General features: G+C 41.2%; 2 protein-coding genes across 4 annotated transcripts in view; one reads left to right on the top strand and one right to left on the bottom strand.

The window, feature by feature from the left end:
* Positions 1-16,716, bottom strand: part of fkbp9 (FKBP prolyl isomerase 9) — a 29,206-nt gene extending 12,490 nt beyond the window's left edge. Inside the window, exons 1-7 of the mRNA XM_043688783.1 lie at positions 16,150-16,716; positions 12,948-13,093; positions 11,867-12,056; positions 11,582-11,727; positions 9,372-9,561; positions 8,588-8,733; positions 7,843-8,032 (exon numbers count right to left, since the gene is read on the bottom strand). Of these exons, the coding sequence (XP_043544718.1) occupies positions 7,843-8,032; positions 8,588-8,733; positions 9,372-9,561; positions 11,582-11,727; positions 11,867-12,056; positions 12,948-13,093; positions 16,150-16,355 (1,214 nt within the window). The 5' untranslated portion in view covers positions 16,356-16,716. The remainder of the gene's footprint in view (positions 1-7,842; positions 8,033-8,587; positions 8,734-9,371; positions 9,562-11,581; positions 11,728-11,866; positions 12,057-12,947; positions 13,094-16,149) is intronic.
* A 226-nt stretch (positions 16,717-16,942) lies between these two features.
* The window catches only part of LOC122549274 (cartilage associated protein), a 29,175-nt gene continuing 22,765 nt past the window's right edge, over positions 16,943-23,352 (top strand). For 2 of the 3 annotated variants that reach the window (XM_043688786.1, XM_043688785.1), the window contains exon 1: positions 16,943-17,461. In XM_043688786.1, the coding sequence (XP_043544721.1) occupies positions 17,000-17,461 (462 nt within the window). In that variant the 5' untranslated portion in view covers positions 16,943-16,999. The remainder of the gene's footprint in view (positions 17,462-23,352) is intronic. The other variant, XM_043688787.1, reaches the window with a different exon arrangement.

Consider the following 23,352-nt stretch of genomic DNA (forward strand, 5'->3'; position numbering starts at 1 on the left):
GTTGCTAGGTTGGAGGGTTTGAGCTATAGGGAGTGTTTAAATAGACTGAGGCTATTTTCCCTGGAGAGTTGGAGGCTCAGAGGTGATCTTATTGAGGTTTCTAAAACAATGAGGGAAATGGAATGGGTAATTAGACAAGGTGTTTTCCTTGGATTGAGGGAGTCCAGAACTAGAGGGTATAGGTTTATGGTGAGGGGGAAAAGATTTAAAAAGACCGAAGGGGCAACCTTTTCACAAAGAGGGTGGTGCGTGTATGGAGTGAACTGCCAGAGGGAGTGGTGAAGACTGGTACAATTACAGCATTTAAAAGCAATCTAGATGGGTAAATGAATAGGAAGGGGTTAGATGGGACTAGATTAATTTAGATTAATATCTGATCTGCATTGACAAATTTGACCGAAGGGTCTGCTTCCATGCTGTACAACTCTATGTCTCTAAGGATATGTAGACAGGTGCTGTTCCCTACACTTTACTTGGATTTCTCATGCATTGTAAAAATCATGTCCATTGTGCATCCTGATGGTGCAGAAGCCATACTGAGACTTGGCAAGGTGTTTTTTTAGCCACTGGGAGGAGGTAGTTGATGAGGATTCACATGATATGGCAGATACTAGGGAAATCCCTCTAATTTCCAATTGGACCAGTTTTCTTTCTTGAACATGGTCACAATTGTTGTGCCTTAGATCACCTGGCATGTGTCTTACTTCCAAACAAGGAAAATGAGGTTGTGATGTGTGTCAAACCATCCTCCGTAATTTAGTACTGCAGTGAGGATTCCATCTGCATCGGAGGTCTTGTTTTTCATCAGTCAGGTGGCTTTTCTGACCTCACAGAGATTTGGAAGTTTACTGTGATCACAATGGGTAGTGAGTAGTGGATTGGTGTCAAGAATACTTATGCTGAAGGTTGCATCTTGGTTAAAGAGGTCCCTCAAAGTGCACTCTCCAGCAGGCTTGATTGTCTTTTGGTCGTGGATAAGCAACTGTCCATTTTTAGCTCTAAGTGCAGTAGGTCCCTGAGTACTCGGGCCATAGATAGCTTTGATTGCATTAAAGAAGCCATGCATGTCACAATTGTTGGTGAGTTGCTGAATTTTCTGCACCATTTCCACCCATCATCTATTCTTTGGGTCACGGAGTTGTTGTGGCACCTTGGCTTTCAGTTGCCTGTCAGCTTATTTCCTCATGCTCAAATTTTAGTTGAGCTGCCAGTTAAGGAATACCTTGCACTTGTGGCCTAGAAGATTCTTGATGTCCCGATCACTCTTGTCAAACTAGTCTTGGTGTTTCCTGATCAAAAGGTCAAGCATTTCAATGCAGTTGCTGACTATGATTGCTTTTAAAGTAGACCAGGTGCTACACTAAACCAAAAGACCGATCTAACTATTGAAGGGGACATAGGATGATCTGAAGAATAGGGATGATTTCCTAATGTTCAGCCAATATTATTCCAACAACCAGTATCAGTAATGCAGGCTTTCTAATCACTTATCTCATTGCATTTTGAGGAAAGATTAGATAAGCTTGATTTGTTTTCTTTGGAACAGAAGAGGCCAAGGGTGACCCAACTGAAGTATAAATCATGAGGTATCTAGACAAAGTGGTCAGGAGAGTCTATTACCCTCAGCTGAGCAGTCCCTACCCTCAGAGCACAGATTTTGAGGGACTTCCCTCCCAAAGGATGAAATAGTGGTAGCTGCAAAAATTCTCATTATTAAAAAGTAGTTGAATATGCACTTGAACATATGCCAGAACATACAATGGTAAGGACAGAATTATGCTAGATGGATACATCATTCAGAGCATGGACATGATGGGCCAAATAGCCTCCATGATTCTATGAAGCCCAGTGCTAAAGTATTCCATAGCTCATTTTGGAATCTGAGAACATTAGTCTTTTAAATGGCTAGACGTCAAGTCACTACCAATCCTTCAACATGGAGCTAAGGGCTAAGGAGAACAGACACCTACATCTGAGGTTTTTACACTCATTATCTAAAAGTCTGACTCAGTCACAGCAAGTGTATACTTGTCTCAAAAATGTAATGGATCAGCAAAGAATCTGAGTAATTCACATTCTCTTTGAAACAACAGCTGCATCCAAGATCATACATGAAAAAGGCCATTCAGTCAGTCCAGAATGGTATTCATCCTCATTGTATATACTCAACTGTTCTCACATTCCTTTTGCAACAAGATATATAGAAGTAGAGATATAATGCTAAACCTATATAAGTTCACAATTAAAGTACTTGGACTTAGCATCAAAGAGAGCACGGTGAAGTGGACACAGTGCAGATTCATTGGACCGTTGCTTATTGAAGTAATACAAATATGATAAAGAAAACAAATTGAGGCTGTACTCATTATAAAAGAGGAGTTTGCAGGGTGATTTAAGAAATCAGAGCATAAGAAATCAGAGCAGGAAAACACCATAGAGCTTGTCGAGTCTGCTCCACTATCAAACAGGATCATGAATGATCATTAGCTTCAACTCCATAAGACTATAAGAATAGGAAAAGGAGTAAGCCATTCAGCCCATTCAAGCCTGCTCCATCATTCATTAGGATCATGGCTGATATGACATTCCCCATATCCTTGCCCTTTCCCCATAATGCCATAGCAAGGATTTTGCCCCCATCGCTTTCTATCGCAGGAGTTCCAAAGACTCTCAACCTCCAAAGAAGAAATTCCTTCTCATCTCAGTTTTTTTTCTGAGACTATGCCCCCAGTTCTAGACTATCCCATGAGACATAATCTCACAGCATTTACCTTAAGAATTCTACATGTTTCAATCAGATCACCTCTGATTCTTCAAACTCCACTTTCCTGCCCTCGCCCAATATCCACTGATTCACCTAAAATCTACGTCAACCTTAAATATATGGAATGATGGTGTATCCACTGTGCCTGATGTCAATAATTGTGAAGATTCATACATTTTGTACAAAGAAATTTCATTTCACCTCAGTCCTAAATAATCAATCCTTTATACTGAAACTGTACAGTTACTGTATATTAGGAGAAAATGAGGACTTCAGATGCTGGAAATCAGAGACAAGAGGGTGGTGCCACATCATTTGAATCCTCATCAACTACTTCCTCCCAGGGGCTAAGAATCTCCTAGGCTAAAAAACAGCAGGTCAGGCAGCATCCGAAGAGCGGGAGCATCAACATTTCAGGCAAAAGCCTTTCATCAGTTATTACAGATTTCCCAGCCAAGGGAAATACCCTTTCAAAACACATTATAACCCTAAATGTTTTGATAAAATCACCTCTCATGGATCTAAATTCTAGAGAACATAAACCCAATTCCCTGAACCATCATCATAGGACAACCTTCTAATTCCAAGGACCGATCTAGTGAACTTTTGCAATATTGCCTTCAATGAATGCATAGCCTTCCATAAACATGGAACCTGAAACTGTACAAAATTCACCAAAGCACCATAAAATTTCAGCAAACTTCTTTATTCTTGCATTTCAATAACCTTGCAGAAAAAGGCCAAGAAGCCATTTGCTTTCTCAATTGCATACTGGCTTTTTGTGCTCTCAGCATGATTACACCTAAATATCTCTGTAAACTTTTAATTAATATTCTTTCATGGGACATGGATATCACTGCCCAGGTCATTTGTTACACCTTTGAACTGAGTGGTTTGCTAGGCCATTTCAGTGTGTAGTTAGAATCAACACTGCTGTGGTTCTAGAGAAACATGTAGGGTGAGGGAGCCAGATTTCCTTCCCAAAAGTACATCAATGAACCAGATAGGTTTTTACAACAGTTAAATATTAAATTCCACCAGCTGCTGTAGTGAGATTTAAAGCTGTGTCCCTAAAGCATTAGCCTGGCTCTCTGGATTACTAGTCCAGTGGCATTACCACTACACCACCATATCCCCTTTCACAAAAAAAAGCTGAAGAAAGTCAGCAGATCTGGCAGTACCTGTGGAGAGAGAAAAACAGTTAACATTTCAAGTCCAGCCTTGAAACATTTACTGTTTCTCTTGCTGCAGATGCTGCCAGACTTGCTGATTTTCTCTAGCATTCTCTTTGTTTCAGATTTTCAGCAGCTACAGAAATTCACTTTTATATCCCCTTTCACATTTAAAAAGTACTCTGTTTTACTATTCTTACAAAGACAATAACATTACATTTTCCCACAGTGTACTCCATATGCTATCCCAATGCCCATTCATAAAATCTATTTGTAGTGATTGTAACAAGGTCAACCAAGTGGACATGACATAATGAGTTCTCCGACTAAGGCTGTTAATCTACGTCAAACAGGAGTGTCAGAAGTTCTACTCATCCTGTAAGCTGGCTCTTACGGAGTCAGATCAGCTCGATGACTCTCCATGTGTAAATGAAGGGTGACTTGGTGACGGCATACCAGCACCTGTGGAGTTATTTCACTATCTGTATTTCTTTACAGTCTGACTCATTCTCACAGCTTACATTTCACTTTGTTTTGCAATGATTTAAAAAGTAGTACAAATACATGTAGAGTGAGGTTAGCGTGAGAGATTTAAAATGGAGGCTAAATTCTGTGAATTCCAATGGCAGGACTTGATCCATTTATTCACTGTTCATTAACTTCATTTTACCTGAGGATTTTTAAATGATACTGGACAGAGGAACAGAATAAAGTTAAAATCAACACTGCACAAGCTGTAATGGAAAGAAAATTCTCAGTTGAAATCTGGACTGACATTTAAAAGGTTTTTCATAAATTAAGATAATGAAGTCAGCATGTGTGCCTATAAAAAATCTTCACTGTCAGACCACCTATTTTCACATGACCCATTTAACAAAAATGAATGAACAACCATAACCTGAGGCTTTCGCTGACTGATGGTAGGTGAAGGGAGAAGAACAAATTTATTCCATACTATCCTGAACAGATGTTTCTGTGGCTTGCTCTCTACACAACACATAACTCACTGGATATACAGGCTGCAAATGTCATCTGACAGGGTGCTTACAGCGATGAGTTCTGAAGGAGAGGGAATTTATATTACATAGCACCTTCCATACACACACTGGCAAGAACAGTATTTAATTGCCAATCCCTAATTGCCCTCATGCCAGCCTAGATAGTGTGTTCAGGTCTCTAAACCCATAACATTTTGAGAGAGAAAAGAAATCTACAGCTGAGTAACAGCTGACTTACTAAGCTGATTCTCACTTGGGGAATGTAAAGTTGGCATTAAAACAAGAAAAATAAAGTTAACAAAGAGTGGTTAAGACCAAAGTCAGTCTTTTCTCTCCACCCTTCTTTCCCTCTCTAATGTTTGCTGGAGAATCTCCCTCAACTTTAGCTTATGAACTGTAGATATTTGTAGCAGCAGGGATTTTTGAAAGATATACTGTGAAACGGACAGGAATTTCTGATGGATCTGCAGAAGTCTCCTATAACATATGCTTATGATTTTGTGAGGAGCAGATTCTCCCCATCCCCCACACTAGATCTAACCAGTGTAGGCTGTAAATCACAATGGATACAAATTACTACCATGTTCCTCTGCGCCAGGCCTGAAACATACCCTAGCCGATCAGGAAACCAAACCTCTGCATTTTCTCAACACATCAAAATTTAACACGAAGCATCCTGTAACCACATTGAAATTATTTACAAAAAGGGCCAGAGCATATATTTCAGATGGCCAAGGCACTAAACAGCCTGATCAGAGTTTTACGTAGGTAATGATGGGCATCACCTCCAACATGGATTAATTCCTCTAGATTATTGACCTGTTAATTAATAAAAATATTCGCAAAGCCATGAAATCCACAGACACCAAAAATATTCAGAAGCAAAAATGCTGAAACCTAGTAATTTTTAAAGTTGGGAAAATAAGTCCAGTGACCAAATCTTGATCTTGCTGGGTGGAGGTGACGGGCAAGCCACACAAGATTGGGGGAAGTTGCAACATCACCTGCAAGTTCCTGCCAAACCTTCAACCTGAAAGTATATTGACATTCTTTCAACAGCATTGTGGGTGTATAGAATGTGGGTGTGAGTACTCTGGGACTATACTCGATGAAGTTCAGAAGGATATTGTGGGGGACAGAGAGGGTTCTGACTGAAACTTACACAATACTGGGTAGAGTGGGCATTGGGAAAATGTTTCCATTGGCAAAAGAGACGAAGACCCAAGGGCACAAACCTTAGAATAAAGGGAAGACCTTTTAGAACACAGATAAGGAGAAACTTCTTTAGCCAGAGAGTAGTGAATCGGTGGAATTTATTGCCACAGAAGGCTGTGTTGGCCAGGTCATTGAGTTTATTTAAAACAGAGAGAGATAAGTTCTTGATTGCTAAGGAGATCAAAGGTTACGGGTAGAAAATAGAAAAACGGGGTTGATAAACCTCTCCAACATGATTGGCAGTGCAGACTGGATGGGCCGAATGGCCTAATTTCTGCTCCTATGTCTTATGATCTTATGATCTAAATGGACTGCAACACCGACTTTCTCATGTGCAACGTAGGATAGACAATAAATTCTGATCAAGTCCATGAAGCCCACATGCCATGAATAACTTCCATTAAAATCTCACAAATGAATTTAGAAAAACTCAGCTTTATGCAATATGTAATACTTGCATCTATGAGTCAAAAGGTGCTGGGTTCAAGTTCCTCTCCAAAACTAGGGCACAAAAATATAGGCTATTGCCTTAGTGCATTACGAGGGAGTGCTGCACACCAGCTATATTGACTTTTGAATAAAATTTTAAATCAGGGGTTTACTTTTCCACTCAGTTGAACATAAACTAAAATCACCCAGTTACTATAAGGAAGGGAGCAGGGAGTTCTCACAGTGTCCTGCCCTATATTTATTCCTCAATGAACATTAAATAAATTATCCACATAATGTAAAACGAAGATTTGCATTTTTATAGAACCTTACACAACCTCAAGATATCCCACATCAAGGGAAGTACTTACTGAGGACGTTTAGTCACTGATGTGATGCAAGAAATTCTTTCATTGTCTGTGATGTTCCCTATGTAACTACATTTCAACAAGTTAATTATCTATAAAGCATAGATATCCTGGGGTCAGGGACAGCACTTTGTAAATGCTAGTTTCTCCTAGACCAAACTCTCCTCCCCTCTCTTCAATCCCAAGATTTTGTTCAAGTTCACAATCGTCCTAAAGTGTCATGTGACCCTGTATGTCAGCTTCCCACTTGGAAAGAAATAGCTTCGCATTCAGAATAAGTCACAAAAAAGGTACTCCATCTCCATAATAATGCTATGAACTTGATCCTCAGCTTTCTGACCCACAGACTGCATTCCAGAATCTCCTCCGCAATAATCCTCAACACTGACACCCTGCAAGGATGTGTACTCGGCTCCCTACTGTACACTCACGAGCGTGTCGCTAAATTTCATATGAATGCCAGCTATAAGTTTGCTGATGAAACCATTGCTGAAGGCCAGATCTCAAATAATGATAAGGCAGAATACAGGAAGGAGATCAAGTGCTTGGTGTCATGGTGCAATGGTAACACACACACTCTCTCTCTCTCTCTCACTCAATAACAGCAAGACAAAAGAACTGATCATTGATTTCAGGAAGAAAGGAGGAGGACACGCCCCTACCTAGACCAACATTGGATTGCTGAATGGATCTCTCTAATTTCAAATCTAATATTGACCTTGCTTTTTTGCATCTTTTATGCAGCCATAATTATGTATGCCTTGCTCTATCTAAGCACCCTATGATCTCTATGTCCTCATTTGTTATGACCTGCTTGAACTGCTTGCAAAACAAAACTTTTTACTGTACTTAGGTATATGTCATAACAATAAATCAAATGAAATAGCAATACTTACGTAGAATCTAATTTTGTTCCATCCATCAATGTTGCATTGTAGTGGTATTTGATGTAGTCTCCTTTCTTGCTCAGGACAGTGCAGTTGGTGGGTTTGTGGTAGGTCTTGATCTTTATTTTATCGGCTGGGTTGTGGAAGTCAATCATATGGATATGAAAAGCTAGAACAGCCGAGCCAGGGATAGATTCACCTATTTCAGTTACGAAAAGGAAAGACAGAGGAACACTGGTTATCATCCAGAAAAAAATCCTCTTGGCACAAAGTTTTGAGTGACGAGCATTCAATTCATTAGTGAAATCATTCTTTAAAAGGGTTACTGATTCAAAGTAGTGAGCTGGAGGAAGAAGTCCAAGAGACAAGAACCCAGGGCTCAAAATGCTTAAGTAATACTATTTTAGGAACAAGTTTATGGATTATGCAAACTGAATAACAATAATTGAATAATGTGCAAATGCCATTGATTTTTCACTTTAACTGGAATGGCTTAACACTGATATGAAACAATTCTAAGATCTCTCCATCAAGAAGAAAACCTTTTTATTAAAACAATTTTTCATTAAATTTCAAGTGAAACAAATTTTTGTAAAATAGAAAATACTTTAAACAAATAAATTCAGAAATGCATACATAAGTTACACCGCAATTTTAAAATACTGTGGGACTTTTCTTTATTTAGATTTATTTATTTTCGATTCTTTTTAAAATCAGAAAGTTGGAGAAAATAATATAATTACACACAACTTACTTATTCCTTCTTCACCATATCCCAGGTGAGGTGGAATTATAATTGTCCTTTTCTCTCCAATACACACGCCCAGTAACCCTTCGTCCATCCCTGCAATAACGTAGCCCTCCCCTATGTATGTGTTGTAAGTTTGATTTCGGGAATAGCTGAAAAAAAACACATTGTCATTTCCTCACTCCAGACTTCAACGGAGAACTAAAAAGGGAACAGAAGACTCGACTGACCCAGTCTGTACTATTTCTCTCTGACACACGCTCACAACATCCAGAGGATTAATAGTATTCGAGACATATCACAGACTTTTCAAAAAGCTTTTCTTCAGGAACTTCACTCTGCATAGTAATAACTCAGAAGCGATGTGAAATATTCAATACCTCATGGACTGGTGGTATAAGTTCTTCTAGGAATGAAATAGCCTTTTGCAGGTATGCAACAATACAGCAGGTTTGTGAAGCTTTAGCTGAAAGAACTTTGAGCCATGTTCATCTTCAGAACAACTATTAGGACATGTACCCATCTTCACTTAATCTTCACAGAAGAGCTCATGATTTGGGGCATGTCAAGTTAGACATGAAAAGAAGTCTCAAGAAATGAGACTATTTTGTGTAAAGAACTCTCAGTTTTGAAAACTTAATATTTTAAAACTCAAACACATCAAGACTCAAGTTTTTTTAGAAAGATCATATGATCAGAAGATCTCAAGGATTTGATTGTTTTTAATCTCTTGCAAATGCCATTAGAATAAAGCCAACTGGAACTTTGTAACAAGCCAACACAAAGGTACCTTGAATCAAACAATGTGCCATCCATAAGTGTGCCATTATAATGGTATCTCACAAAATCTCCTTTTTTGGTTTTCCTGAGACAGGGATCTGGAACAAACTCCTGTTCAATGGCAACACTGTCTTTAGGATTGTGAAAATCAACCAAAGTCACGTGAAAGACCAGAGTAGCTTGTGAGGGAATATCCTTTCCTGCAATATTAAAGTAGAAATCACAAGTTAGCCATGGATAATAACCTCATTTAACAAGCCAATCCTTCCAAACCACTACAGAAAAGCCAAGTGTGAGATGGACAGCAGCCACTTGAGGCAGCAGTTTACCACAATGTTTTCAATGGCAGTTAGAAATGGGCAAAAAAATGCTTGACCAGTGACGCCAACATACAAAGAATAAAACATGTTACATGTAAAATTCAGTTACTGCAATGATATCCGACTATAAAACATACTTTTCTTCAAATGGTTTGTAATTGTCTACCCTTTAACAAAGTGAATAGCTTCACACTTCCCTACGTTATAATCCATCAACCATCTTTTGTCTATAAGTGGTGACAAAGAAGATTGATGAAGACACAGTTGTAGACATGGTCCACATTAATTTTAGCAAGACCTTTAACAGGTTCCACATGGTAACTTGGTTAGTAAGGTTAGATCACATGGGATCCAGGGAGAGCTAGGTGATTGGACATAAAATTAGCTTGATGGTAGGAGACAGAGGGTAATGGTAGTGGGTTGTTGCGGTGTCCAATGTCATTTACGTCAACAACTTGGATGAGAACACAGGAGGCACGGTAAGTAAGTTTGCGGATGCCACAAAAATTGGTGGTATAGTGGATAGTGAAGAAGGTAATCTAAGAACACAATTGGATCATGATCAACTGGGCCAGTGGGTCGACAAATGGCACATGGCATATAATTCAGATAAATGCAAAGTATTACATTTTGGTAATACAAAGCAGGGCAGGACTTACATAGTTAATGGTAGGGTCCTAGGGAGTGCTGTCAAACAGAGTGCTGGCACATCACCTGGGGCTGTTGATGATGCAAATATCTCCACTGTGGGCCCTTCTATCCAACTCGTCCACGTCAATCAGGTATCCATCTGTCCCATTTGCCTGTGTTTGGACCATATTCCTCTTGCACAAGACTCTTGAGGAAGGACTTATGCCTGAAACGTCGATTCTCCTGCTCCTCGGATGCTGCCTGACCTGCTGTGCTTTTCTAGCACCACACTCTCAACTATTCATGTACATATCTAAATGTCTTTTAAGTGTTGTACTTGTACCAACCTCTACCACTTCCTCTAGCAGCTCATTCCATACACACACTAACCTCTGTGAAAAGTGTCCCCCTCAAGTCTCTTTTAAAACTTTGCCCTCTCACCTTAAACCTATGCCTTTTAATTTGGACTCCCCTGCCCTGGGAAAAGACATTGGTTGTTTACCTAATCTATACCTGTCATTATTTTATAAAACTCCAAAAGGTCAGCGAGCAGGATACATTTATCATCAATAACTGGTCACCATTTCACAGACTAATCAGCGACTTGTTGCCAGCCAAATCTCCATTCACACACTGTCCCTGGCTCCAGCTCATCTGTAGCTAGGCTTTCCCAATGCTTGAAGCAGCAGCTGTATAAATGCATGTCAGATAACTTCCTTTGTAAAGTCTGTAGTAATCCTTCAGTAATCCTTTATTTTAAACAGTTCTTGTCCCACTTCAGTAAAATCAGAAAATAAGAACACAAAAAGATATCATCTTGACAAAAAAAACAGTTCAGATCACCCATTATCTTATTAACGGCACAGCAAGCTTGAAGTGTCAAATAGCCTACTTCGTTCTTAAACAGCTGAAGACCCAGCAGTGACCTTTACAGTACTCCACTTTCATCTACCTACCAACTTAAAAATACCCCATTTATGCTCAGTCTGTGCAAAATGTCCTTCAGCCAATCTACTGTCAATTTTAATTTATTGCTTTCAACTCCATGAGCCATTACCATGTCAATTAACCTTTTTTGTACATAATTTATCTATTTGTTCCCCTGTATCTACCTTACTAGTTACATCCTCAAAAACATTTAATTAACTTTGATTAGTGAGCAACTCATAAGCTGAAATATAATTGCAGATTCAGACATATTGTACTCCACTTGATATTCACATTTCATACAGTCAGATAAAAAGGCAATGATGCTATTTGGCTGTCTTACCATCCCCTCTATCGCCATATGCCAGGAAAGGTGGCATAGTGATTGTCCTCTTCTCACCCACGCACATACCCAGCAGCCCCTCATCCATGCCTGGAATCAACCATCCAATTCCAATGTAGGTGTCATAGGTTCGCTGTCGAGTGTGGCTAGAAGGTCAAGACAGATAGTAGAGGGTAACAGAGGTCAAGCTATGCACACAACAGCTTCAGCAAATGAACACCAAAATGATTAATAATCAAATAATAACTGTAATGAATATATGCCAAGTAAATAAAGTTGCAATACCTGGAGTCAAAAAATGTACCATCCAGGAGAGTGCCATTATAATGATAACGGACAAAATCAGACACTTGTACAACACGACTGCAGTTCTCAGGTTTATAGCGAACTTCAATTTTCACTTTATCTTCAGGGTTCCAAATATCGAGCATCAATACATCAAAGAACAAGGTAGCATCAGGTGGGATTTTATCAGCTGTGTATTAAAAATTACAGAAGTCATTTAGATAACTGCATTAATTGCTGGATATCAGTACTCAGAATGGATACATTACCCTCAAATAGTACAATGTACTAGCATGGAACCAGGGTATACATAGCTATATGACAAAAACATTGTGCATAGGCTAGGCTTGTATTCTGTAGAGTACAGGAAACTGAGGGGTTATCGAATTGAAGTTTTTAAGACTCTTAGAAAAATTTCATAGGGCAGATACAGAAAAGCTCTCTTTTCTGGTGATTAAGTCCAGACAAAGGAATAAAAATTTAAAATTAGAGCCAAGGACAAAATCAGGACGTTGGTGTGAGTCTGAATCTTGTAGAGCCACAGAGTCATACACTACAGAAACACAGACTCTTCAGTCCAACTCATCCATGCTAACCAGGTATCCTAAACTGAACTAGACCCATTTGTTTGCATTTGGCCCATATACTTCTAAACCTTTCCTATTAATGTACCTGCCCAAATGCCCTTTAAATGTTGTAATTATACCTGCTTCTACCACTTTCCTCTGGCTACTCATTCCATGCACCACCCTGTGTGTGAAAAGGTTGACCCTCATGTCCCTGATAAATCTCTCTCCTCTAAACCTTAAACTCATGCCCTCTAGTTTTGGACTCCCCTACCTGGTTATTCACTATATCTATGCCCCTCACGATTTTATAAACCTCTATAAGGTAACCCCTCAGCCTTACGCTCCAGGGAAAATAAGTCCTAGCCTTTCCAGCCTGTCCTTAAGTGTGGTCCAGCCCGTCCTTAAGTGTGGTCCAGCCCCCTAATGATGAAATATTTATTGAAGATCCAAAACAAAGTTGAATTCAAAATTACATTAAAGAGGAAGATGGCATTAGCTACAATCTTACTTACGCATCCCTTCATCGCCATAGGCCAGGTGAGGTGGCACTTTTATGAAGCGTCTTTCGTTCACACACATCCCAATCAGAGCTTTATCCATCCCAGCAATCAGTCGCCCTTTACCCACAAACACATTGTAAGTGGAGCCACGATTATAGCTGAATGAGGGAGACAGGCTCATTAAGACACTGCAAACTCTCACATCTTGCAATAATACATTTCAAATGTTACATAATCCCAAGCACAACTCAGAATTGAAACATTGTTTTAAGGATTCACATTACCTAAATACATGGAGTTAAGAGCCATAAACATTTTTAAATTCATTCTCAGAGTACAAACATCACAGACTGGGGGCCAGAATTTGTTGTTAATCCCTAACTGTCCCATGAAGGTGCTGTTGAGCCATCATCTTGAACAACTAGTCATTGCAATGAAGGTGCTCACATTATGCTATTAAGGGACAAGTCCCAGGATTTTGACCCAGAGACAGTGAGGAAATGGCAATATAGATCAATGTTAGAATGGTCTCCTGACTGTATGAGAACTTGCAAGTGCTGAAGCTGTTTTCTCCTAACTTCTAGGTGATTCCTGTCACAGGTGTGAAAGGTGCTATTGTAGAAGCACAGATGTACGTTTTCTCACTGAGCTGGAAGGTTCGTTTTCAGATGTTTCATCACCACACTAGGTAACATCTTTAGTGAACCCCCAGTGAAGCACTGGTTTTATGACCTGCTTTCTATTTGTGTGTTTAGGTTTCCTTGGGTTGATATCATTTCTTGTTCTTTTTCTCAGAGGGTGGTAAATGGGGTCCAAGTCGATGTGTTTGTTGATAGAGTTCCAGTTGAAATGCCATGCTTCTAGGAACTCTCGTGTGTGTCTCTGTTTGGCTTGTAGGATACATGTGTTGACCCAGTAAAAGTGGCGTCCTTCCTCATCTGTATGTAAGGATACTACAGATAGTGGAACATTTCTTTTGGTGGCTAGTTGATGTTCATGTATCCTGGTGGCTCACTTTCTGCCTGTTTGTCCAATGTAGTGTTTGTTACAGTTCTTGTAAGGTATTTTGTAAATGACATTAGTTTTGCTTGTTGTCTGTATAAGGTCTTTCAAGTTTATTAGCTGCTATTTAGTGTGTTGGTAGGTTTGCAGGCTATTATAATGCCAAGAGGTTTGAGTAGTCTAGTAGTTATTGATGTAGGGGAGAGTGGCGAGGGTTTCTGGACGAGTTTTGTCTGCTTGATGGGTTTGTTGCTAAGAAACCAGCAGACTATGTTCATTGGGTAACAGTTCTTTTTGAACACACCATACAGGTGATTTTACTCTGCCCTTTGTAGTTCCTCTATACTGCAGTGTGTAGTGACACATTGAAATAATCTAGTGCAGCTTCATTTGTGGATGTTGGGATGATTATTTCTGTCATTCAGTATTTGGTCCGTATGTGTTATTTTCATGTAGACGCTGGTTTGAAATTCTCCATTGGCTGTTGCTCTATTGTGACATCTAGGAATGGCAGTTTGTTGCTGTTTTCATCCTCTTTTGTGAATTTTATCCCAGTAAAGATATTATTGATGGTCTTGAAGGTTTCCTCTAAATTGTTTCATTTCATGATGACAAAGGTGTCATCCATGTTGTGGACCCAAAATTTGGGTTGGATGTTTGACTGAGCTGTTTGATTGAGTCTCTGTATTACTGCCTGTGTTAAGAACCCTGATATTGGAGATCCCATGGATGTTCCATTGGTTCGTCTGTAGGTTTTGTAATTGAAATTGAAGTGGGTAGTAAGACATAGGTCCACTAGCTTGATGACATTGTTCTTGCTGATGAAATTGGTGGTGTTTGGTGTATGTCTTTGGTTCTTCTAATAGTGTGGTCAGTGTTTCTTTTGTCAGGTTGATGTTGATGAATGTGAATGTATGTTGTTGACGCTTGTTGAAGCATGCTGTTGTAGTGGACCTTGTAGTTAGTACACACTGCTGCTACTGGTGGCAGAGTGAGTGAATGGTAATAGAGTGCCACTCAAGCAGATTGCTTTGTCCTGAATGCTGTTGAACTTCTTGAGTGTTGTTCAAGCTGCACTCATTCAGGTAAGCTGGAGTGGTAGGTCTATGCCATCACACACCTGACTTGTAGATCATAGACAGGCTTTTAGGGGGTTAGGAGATGAGTTACAGATCTCTTTAACTGCTCTTTAACAGCAGGGTTCACATCTCTTTAATTGCTCTTGCAGCCACAGTAATTGTATGGCTACTCCACTTCACTTTCTGTTCAATAGTGACTTTTTGCATTTTAATACCACTAAAATCTAAAGGGAGATGTATAATTTTTCTCTTTTTGAAGATAACCATTACCTGTGCATTTGCAAATGTTACATGCTAGTTATCAGTCCTGCTCTGAGTTCTTAAGGTCCTGCTGAAAAAGGATACTGACTGATTCAGTATCTGAGGACTTGTGAATGGTACTGATCTTCACACAATCATTACTGCACACCCACACTTCTGACCATATGATAGAAGGAAAGTAATCAATGAACCAGCTAAATATGATTGGATCTCGGACACTATGGGAAAAAAAACAACTCCCACCTGATCCAGAGGTGTATTATAACACGTCTGAACAGGTTGATTTAAAATATCTACCCGAAAGGAATAGGACGGTTTTCCCTCTGATTTTCAATTATTCCAATTTTGCTAGGGATTCTGAATCCACAGTCAAAATGTAGTATTTCCGAAGTCAACTTGAGCTCATCTCTAAGGTTGCCCTGATCGAACCCAAACTGAGAATCGGTGAGCAGGGTAATTGACAGCTATGTGTGCAACGCCGTCCATCACTTTGTTGATGATTGGCGGTACATGAACGAGGTTACAATTGACCTGGTTGGATTTGCCCGGTCTGTGGACGATATATTATATAAATAGAGAATAAAAATGAATCAACGTAAATGCCATTATGGAAACCCCAGGAATTCCACTTCAAAGTGAAAAAGGAATCGTTTTCCACCCGCTAATGCGTGGAAGCTGGCATTTGTCTTCTCCGACTTCAGTCGCTGTAGATTAAATGTATTTTAACAAAACAGATCGGGTTTCCTGAATGACTCCGGGTGCCCCCACTCCGGCTCCGGACTGACCCCGGGTGCCCCCACTCCGTATTGACCAGGCATCGCCCAAATCCGGATTCATGAGATTCCCGGACCCTTTTCCGAGTGCTGCAGTACCTGGAGTCGAATTGGTTTCCCCCGGGGAGTGTCCCCAGGTAATGATATCGGACGAAATCCCCGGGCTCAGCCGCCCGGACGCACTCCTTCGGTCGGAACTTGCTCTCCACCACCACATCATCCAGCGGCACTGATGGCGGTGGGCTCCCCCCCGCCCGAAGCAGCAACACAGCGGGGACGAGCAGCCACTGAAACCCCAGGATCATCGCGTCCGGTTCGGGTCAGACCCAGCACGGCCTGTCGAGATGCCTGAAGAGTCTCAGCACACCGACTCCAGCCGCCAAGTGAGGACGTGGGAAGGGGGAGGAGAGAGGGGAAAGGAAAAGGGTCCGCGGGCTATCTAGGGGGCGGGGCCAGGGGCTGGGAGGCGGGGTCAGGGGCTGGGGGGGCGGGAATAGAAGCCGGCCTTGGTTTGAGGGTTTGGGCCAAGGAAGTCGGACAGAGGCCAACGATGGTTTGAGGGCAAACAGCAAGGGGATGGGATCAACGAGACCGAAGGAGGGTCCAAACCTGAGGGGGTCTGGTTGCTGCATAACTGCCCCAAGGAGTGGAACTGGATGAGGGAGAAGGGTGAGTCTGTTGTGACGGGGAGGGCTTGGGAGACGTTGGAATTTGAATGAAGGGGCGGGGCCTGAACCGTGATGGGGCGGGGCAAGGCTTTCGTGTCGGCACTGAGTGTGTGTGTCGTGGCGGAGGAGAGACTTTCCGGATAGCGGTCTTTTGATTGGACACCATAAGTCCAATGGTAAGCGGGTAGTTTCAGAGCCTCTGCTATGACTGGCCAGACGCGGTGTCAATCATCGTGTGGTTTTTTTTGGGATAGGTCAGCAAGAAGGGGCAAGTGTTGTTAATGTGGCGGACAGCAATGAGGCGACAAGCTGTAGTTTCCGTACTGTTGCTGTGTTGTTGCACTGTTCACGCTCAGTATGAGAAGTACAGTTTTCGGAGTTTTCCCCGGGACGAGTTGATGCCGCTGGATTCGGCGTATCGACATGCGCTGGACCAATATTCGGCGGAGAACTGGCAGGAGAGTGTGGATTACCTGGAGATGAGCCTCCGCCTACACCGTCTGCTCCACGACAGTGAGGCTTTCTGTAACCTCAACTGTAGCTTAGTATTACCAGACCAAACTGCTCGTTTCAGTGGCTTTCCTGAGCTCCAGCTCTTCAGCAGCATCATGAAAAGAGCGCAGTGTCTCCGCAGGTGTAAACAGGGTTTGCCTGCTTTCCGCCAATCTCAGCCCAGCAGAGAAACTCTGGAGGACTTCGAGAAGCGGGAGGTCTACAAATATCTGCAATTTGCTTACTTTAAGGTGAGAAAACAACTTGAAGCACTTCATAAAATAAGGTCAAATCGATCCTCAATCATGAATAATGTTCCGTTGAGTTTCTGATCTACAGAGGCATGCAGGATAATTGGAGTTGAGGCCAAGATCAACTGTGGTCTTATTGAATGGCTATAGTGTGGAGGTGCCGGTGTTGGACTCGGGTGGACAAAGTTGAAAATCACACGACATCAGGTTATCGTCGAACAGGTTTATTTGAAAATACAATCTCTAGGAGCGCTGCACCTTCGGGTTGCTCGTACCGAAAGTTTGCATTTTCAAATAAACTTTATTGAATGGCAACGCGGGTTCGAGTGGCTGAATGTCCTTCACTTGCCCCTATTTATTATGATCTTTGTTCACAGCATTCTCTTGCATCTGCCAAACTGAGAAGATCACGTCAATCGTAGATCTTCCAGTTGCAACCAGCGTCTGCAAGCCTGACAACAGCAACATGGAGAAATACTTCGATAATGATGCTTACGAGGGTGATTGCTCAATTGTTGTTGCAATTGCTGAAGTCGCCCTTGCTCTTGCATTGTTACAATCTTTCTGCCACGCATAACCTAGAGCTCCACCAGAGATGCAGAAATTTGTACAGATAGTGCAGGAGTACTCATTTTATCTGCTTGATGAGTTCAGATGATTTGGCATCAACACTTGAAGATTTATCTTTGATAAATGGATCAATAGATTGCTAAACTATTCTACTGTGGGTTCGTAATGGGCAATGCGCAGTCTTTGTATGTTGTCTAAACCTTTCTTAATTACAGTGTTCTTTCTATATTGTAACCCAAGATAGTTTTGCACCTATCTCACTCACTGTTTAATACATTAGGTTATGTATCAGCATTGAAAATGTGTGTGCTGGACATTGTTGACAGCTTCACACATCTAAACTCCACAATCACTACTAATCTGTAACTTAATGCTGCAATCAACATATGCGTTTAAAAGCTGCAGTTTTATGCCCCAGATGATTAGTGTGTGGAATAGGAACCTAACTGAGAATACTAACCTGCAAACCGACATAGTCTATACTCACAGGAGCACTGTTCTACAATTATGAAACCTCGATAACATAAACTAGGTATGAAAAAGGTTGAACAGTACAATCTTTGCTATTGCACGTGTATCCTCAGCACTTCTTGCAAGGACAAGGACACCACTGAGAACCTAGAATGTGCGAATTTGATCAGTATTCATTTATTGCTGAGCTAAGTACGCTGGTGCTAGCTTGACCATGTTCATCTGATGAATGATACCTGCACACACAAAGACTTCTGTAAATGACCACTGGATGCTGTTCCTCTGCTGCAGGTTCACCTGCAATGAGCTGTGAAGATGGCTGATGCTAACACTGACGGCTGGAAACAGTTGCTGACACCAGAGACCTCTGTAGGCTGACAATTTGGAAGAGAATGGAATTGAATTTCATTTATTGTCAGGCGTACCGAGGCACAGTGAAAAGCTTTGTCTTGCGAGCAATACAGACAGATCCCAAAATTAAGTAGCATAGGTAAGTAAGTAATAGGTAAATAGCGGCAAAAACAAAAACACAGATACAGGCGAATGTTAAGAATTTAACATTCAGTATTCAACAACAGTAGGGTAGAAACTGTTTCAAAACTGGCTGGTGCATGTCTTCTGACTTCTGTACCTTCTCCCCGATGGTAGAGGTTGTAGAAAAACGTTGCCAGAGTGGGATGGATCATTGAGAATGCTGGCAACCTTTTCTTGACAGCGACCTGATAGATGGATTCTATAGATGGGAGGTTGGTCTTTATGATTGTCCAGGCAGAGTTCACCACTCTCTGTAACCATCTCTGATCTTGAATGGTACAGTTGTCATGCCAGGTAGTGATACTTCCAGACAAAATGCTCTCTGGCGCATCTATAAAAGTTGGCAAGGGTATTCGCCGTCATGCCAAATTTCCTCACTGCCTGAGGAAGAACAGACTTTGTTGGGCCTTTGTAACCATTGCATCCACATGAAGAGTCCAAAAAAGCTTGTTGTGATGATGACCACTCTCAGGAGCTTGACACACTCTACACTCGTTCCATCTCTGTGCAGTTAATGTGTTGGGGGGGGGGCATGAGTAACATCCTGCCGAAAGTCAATAATGAGTTCCTTGGTTTTGCCAGCATTGAGAGCAAGGTTGTTCTCAGTACACCATTTTTCCAGGTCTTCCACCTCCCGTCTGTAGTCTGTTTCATCGCCATCTGAGATTTGACCAACTATGGTGGTGTCATCAGCGAATTTGTAAATGGCATTAGTCTGGTATTTGGTGATGCAGTCATGCGTATACAGTGAGTACAGTAGGGGGCTGAGTACACACCCCTGGGGGCCTCCAGTGTTGAATGTTAGTGAGGATGAAATATTGTTCTGCTTGACTCTTTCCAAAAATTTAAACTGGCCAAGTAAAGGGTCCAAAAAACAGAGGCCAGCAAATTCAGCATTGCCTCGCAGCGCCAGGGACCCGATTTCCGTTCCATCCACTGTGTGTGGACTTTGCACAATCTCCTTGTATCTGCGTGGGTTTGCTCCAGTTTCCTTCCACAGTCCAAAGATGAGCAAGTTAAATTGGCCATGCTAAATTGCCCGTAGTGTCCAGGTATGTGCATGCTAGGTGGGTTAGCCATGGGAAATGTAGGGTTACAGGGATAGGGTAAGGGGGGTGGGATCCTGTTCAGAAGGTCGGTGGACTCGATGGGTGGAATGACCTGCTTCTGCACTGTAGGGACTGAGATTCTGTACAACCTCCCCGTGATGATCTAACTCAGTGGTCTGAGCAATGATGGCAAGTGTGCTAAATGCCTTCTTAACCGCCCTATCTACCTGTTACACAGTTTTCAAAGAACTATGTCATTGAACCTCAAGGTGTCTGTTTGACAATTCTATCTCATTCCTGACAAAGGGCTTTTGCCCAAAACGTCGACTTTCCTGCTTCTCTGATGCTGCCTCACCTGCTGTGCTTTTCCAGCACAACCCTCTCTACTCTAATCTCCAGCATGTGCAGTCCTCACTTTCGCCTATTACTACCAAGAGCCCTACTATATGGGTCCTGCACTTGTTCATTTTACCAAAATGCAATACCTCGCATTTATCCAAATTTTATGCCCTCAGCCCATTGACCCAATTGATCCCTTCGTAATCTTAGATAACCTTCTTCACTGTCCACAATATCACCCATTTTGGTGTCATCTGCAAACTTACAAACTATGCATCATAAATTCTTATCCAAATCATTAGCACTGTTCTCAACTTTTTCTGCCCTGTACAACAGCACTGGTTTGGCTCTGATTCCACCAGGTTACTCAAATGTCATGTTTTAAAATTTAAGTTGGAAAGGGTCCAATATTGAAATTCAGTCCAATCCAAAGACACAAGAGGAGAAATAGACCATTCAGCCCATCATGGCCTACTCCACCATTCATTGTGATCGTAGCTGATCTAATAATCCTCAACTCCACTTCACTGCCTTTCTCCCAACATAATAGGACCATGAGATGTAGGAGCATAACCCTAAATTCCCTGACTGATTTAAAGGTGTGTCCATCTCCGCCTTGATTACACTAAATGACCTTTGTAGGGTTTTTGTTATTCTTATAATTCTGTGCTTCTTCCCCGGCTGGAGCTTTAACCTTATCTCAGTTCCTTCCCAATCTAACATCAGTGTCCAACTTGATCAAAGATGCTTGATCTTTTTTGTTGTCTGATTCTTCCATTATTGGTAAGTGATTCCACTGTCATACATAATCTATGTTATATTGAACAAGAACCCTAAAAGAGATGGTTTTCCTACAATACAGCCAGCACTAACATGTTTGTACCTTAGATTCAATCTTGCTCTATTTAATACAAAACATCCTTGGCTAATCTTTTCCCATGAAATGTACTGTAAGTTCAGCAAAAAAACTACATCACTGTCAGTTAAAATGAGTAATCGGACAGTCAAATTCTGAAGCATCAGAGGAATAAGCAACTTTTGATCACTTCAGTATTTCTAGTTATCAGAAAAGTCTGCAATCTATAGGAATAAAGAAACCAGAAATGGTATTCATGTATACTTAAACCTGATTTAAATCTTCATACATTTATTTATTTTTATTTATTCAAGGGATGGGAGTGTTACTGGCGAGGCCAACATTTATTGCCTATTCCTAATTGCCCAGATGCCAGTTATGAATCAACCACATTATTGTGGCCGTGGAGTCACATGTAGGACAGGTTAGATAAGAATGGCAGTTTCTTTCTCTACAGGACTTTAGTGAACCAGATTCCTGACAATCAACAATGGTTTTGTGGTCATCGTTAGACTCTTCGTTTCAAATTGTTTTAAATTTAACATCTACTGAGGCTGGATTTGATCCCGGAACATTACGTCTGTGTCTTGATCAATAGCCTCCCAATAGCACTAGGCCATTGCTTCCCCTGTATGTGGATTACAATTAGTATTTCACATAAACTCATCTTCCGATAGCTATCACTATCACCCTACTTGAGCTAGACTGATCCCTGTGCCTAAGTGTAAACTTCAAAATTTATGTTCTCACTTTCAAATAATTTAGTGGATTGATTCCATTCTAGTTCATTATTTTTCTCCAATTATAGCTGCTGAGATATTTGTATCATCGATAGTCACAGGTGAGGTGCTGGAAGACTGGAGGTTGGCTAACGTGTTGCCAATATTTAAGAAAGGTGGTAAGGAAAATCCAGGGAACCATATACCGGTGAGCCTGACATCCACAGTGGGCACGTTGTTGGAGGGAATTCTGAGGGACAGGATTTACGTGTATTTGGAAAAGCAAGGACTGATTAAGGATAGTCAACATTGCTTTGTACATGGGAAATCACATCTCACTAATTTACTTGAGTTTTTTGAAGAAGTAACGAATAAGGTTGATGAGGGCTGAGCCATGGACATGATTTATATGGACTTCAGTAAAGCATTTGACATTGTCCCTCAGGGTAGACTAGTTAGCAAGGTTAGATCTCATGGAATACAGATAGAACTAGCCATTTGGATAGAGAGCTGGCTCAAAGGTAGAAGGGGACGGGGTGGTGGTGGTGGGTTGCCTTTCAGACCAGTGGTGTGCCACATGGATTGGTGCTGGGTCCACAGTTTTTCATCATTTATACAAATGATTTGGATGTGAACATAGGCGGTATAGTTAGTAAGTTTGCAGATGACACCAAAATTGGAGATGTAGTGGACAGCAAAGAAGGTTACCTCAGAGGACAATGCTGTCTTGATCGGATGAGCCAATGGGCCAAGGAGTGGTAGATGGAGTTTAATTTGGATAAATGTAATGTGGTGCTCTGGTTTCCTCCCAGAATCCAAAGATATGCAGTTTAGGTGAATTGGTCAAGCTAAATTGCCCATAGTGGGGGGTGGGAAAGGAGGAGAAGGAGAAAGAGACAGAGTCCAGAGGTTTAGGTTGGAGGAAGTGTTTTAAAAGGGATCTAAGGGGCAACTTTTTCTCACAAAGGATGATGCTTGTATCGAATGAGCTGCCAGAGGAAGTGGTGGAGGCAGGTACAATTACAACATTTAAAAGGCATCTGGATAGGTACATGAATAGGAAGGATTTAGAGGGATATGGGCCAAATGCGAGCAAGTGAGACTAGATTAGGTTCGGATATCTGGTTGGCATGGGCGAGTTGGACTGAAGGGTCTGTTTCTGTGCTGTACATCTGACTGTTATATTTTCTAAGGTGCATTTTAATGTTTTATTTAGGTTAAAGCAGACAAATAGTCATAATGACTTTTTTTTTAATTATAATTCTTGATTTAGGGGTTTGAGTCATGATTAATTTGATATTTTAATGAGTAGGAAGCTTGTATGATGTCTGTCTGTCTGTCTGTCTGATAACG

This window comes from Chiloscyllium plagiosum, chromosome 4 (genome assembly GCF_004010195.1).
Source record: "Chiloscyllium plagiosum isolate BGI_BamShark_2017 chromosome 4, ASM401019v2, whole genome shotgun sequence".
Taxonomy (NCBI): Eukaryota; Metazoa; Chordata; class Chondrichthyes; order Orectolobiformes; family Hemiscylliidae; genus Chiloscyllium; species Chiloscyllium plagiosum.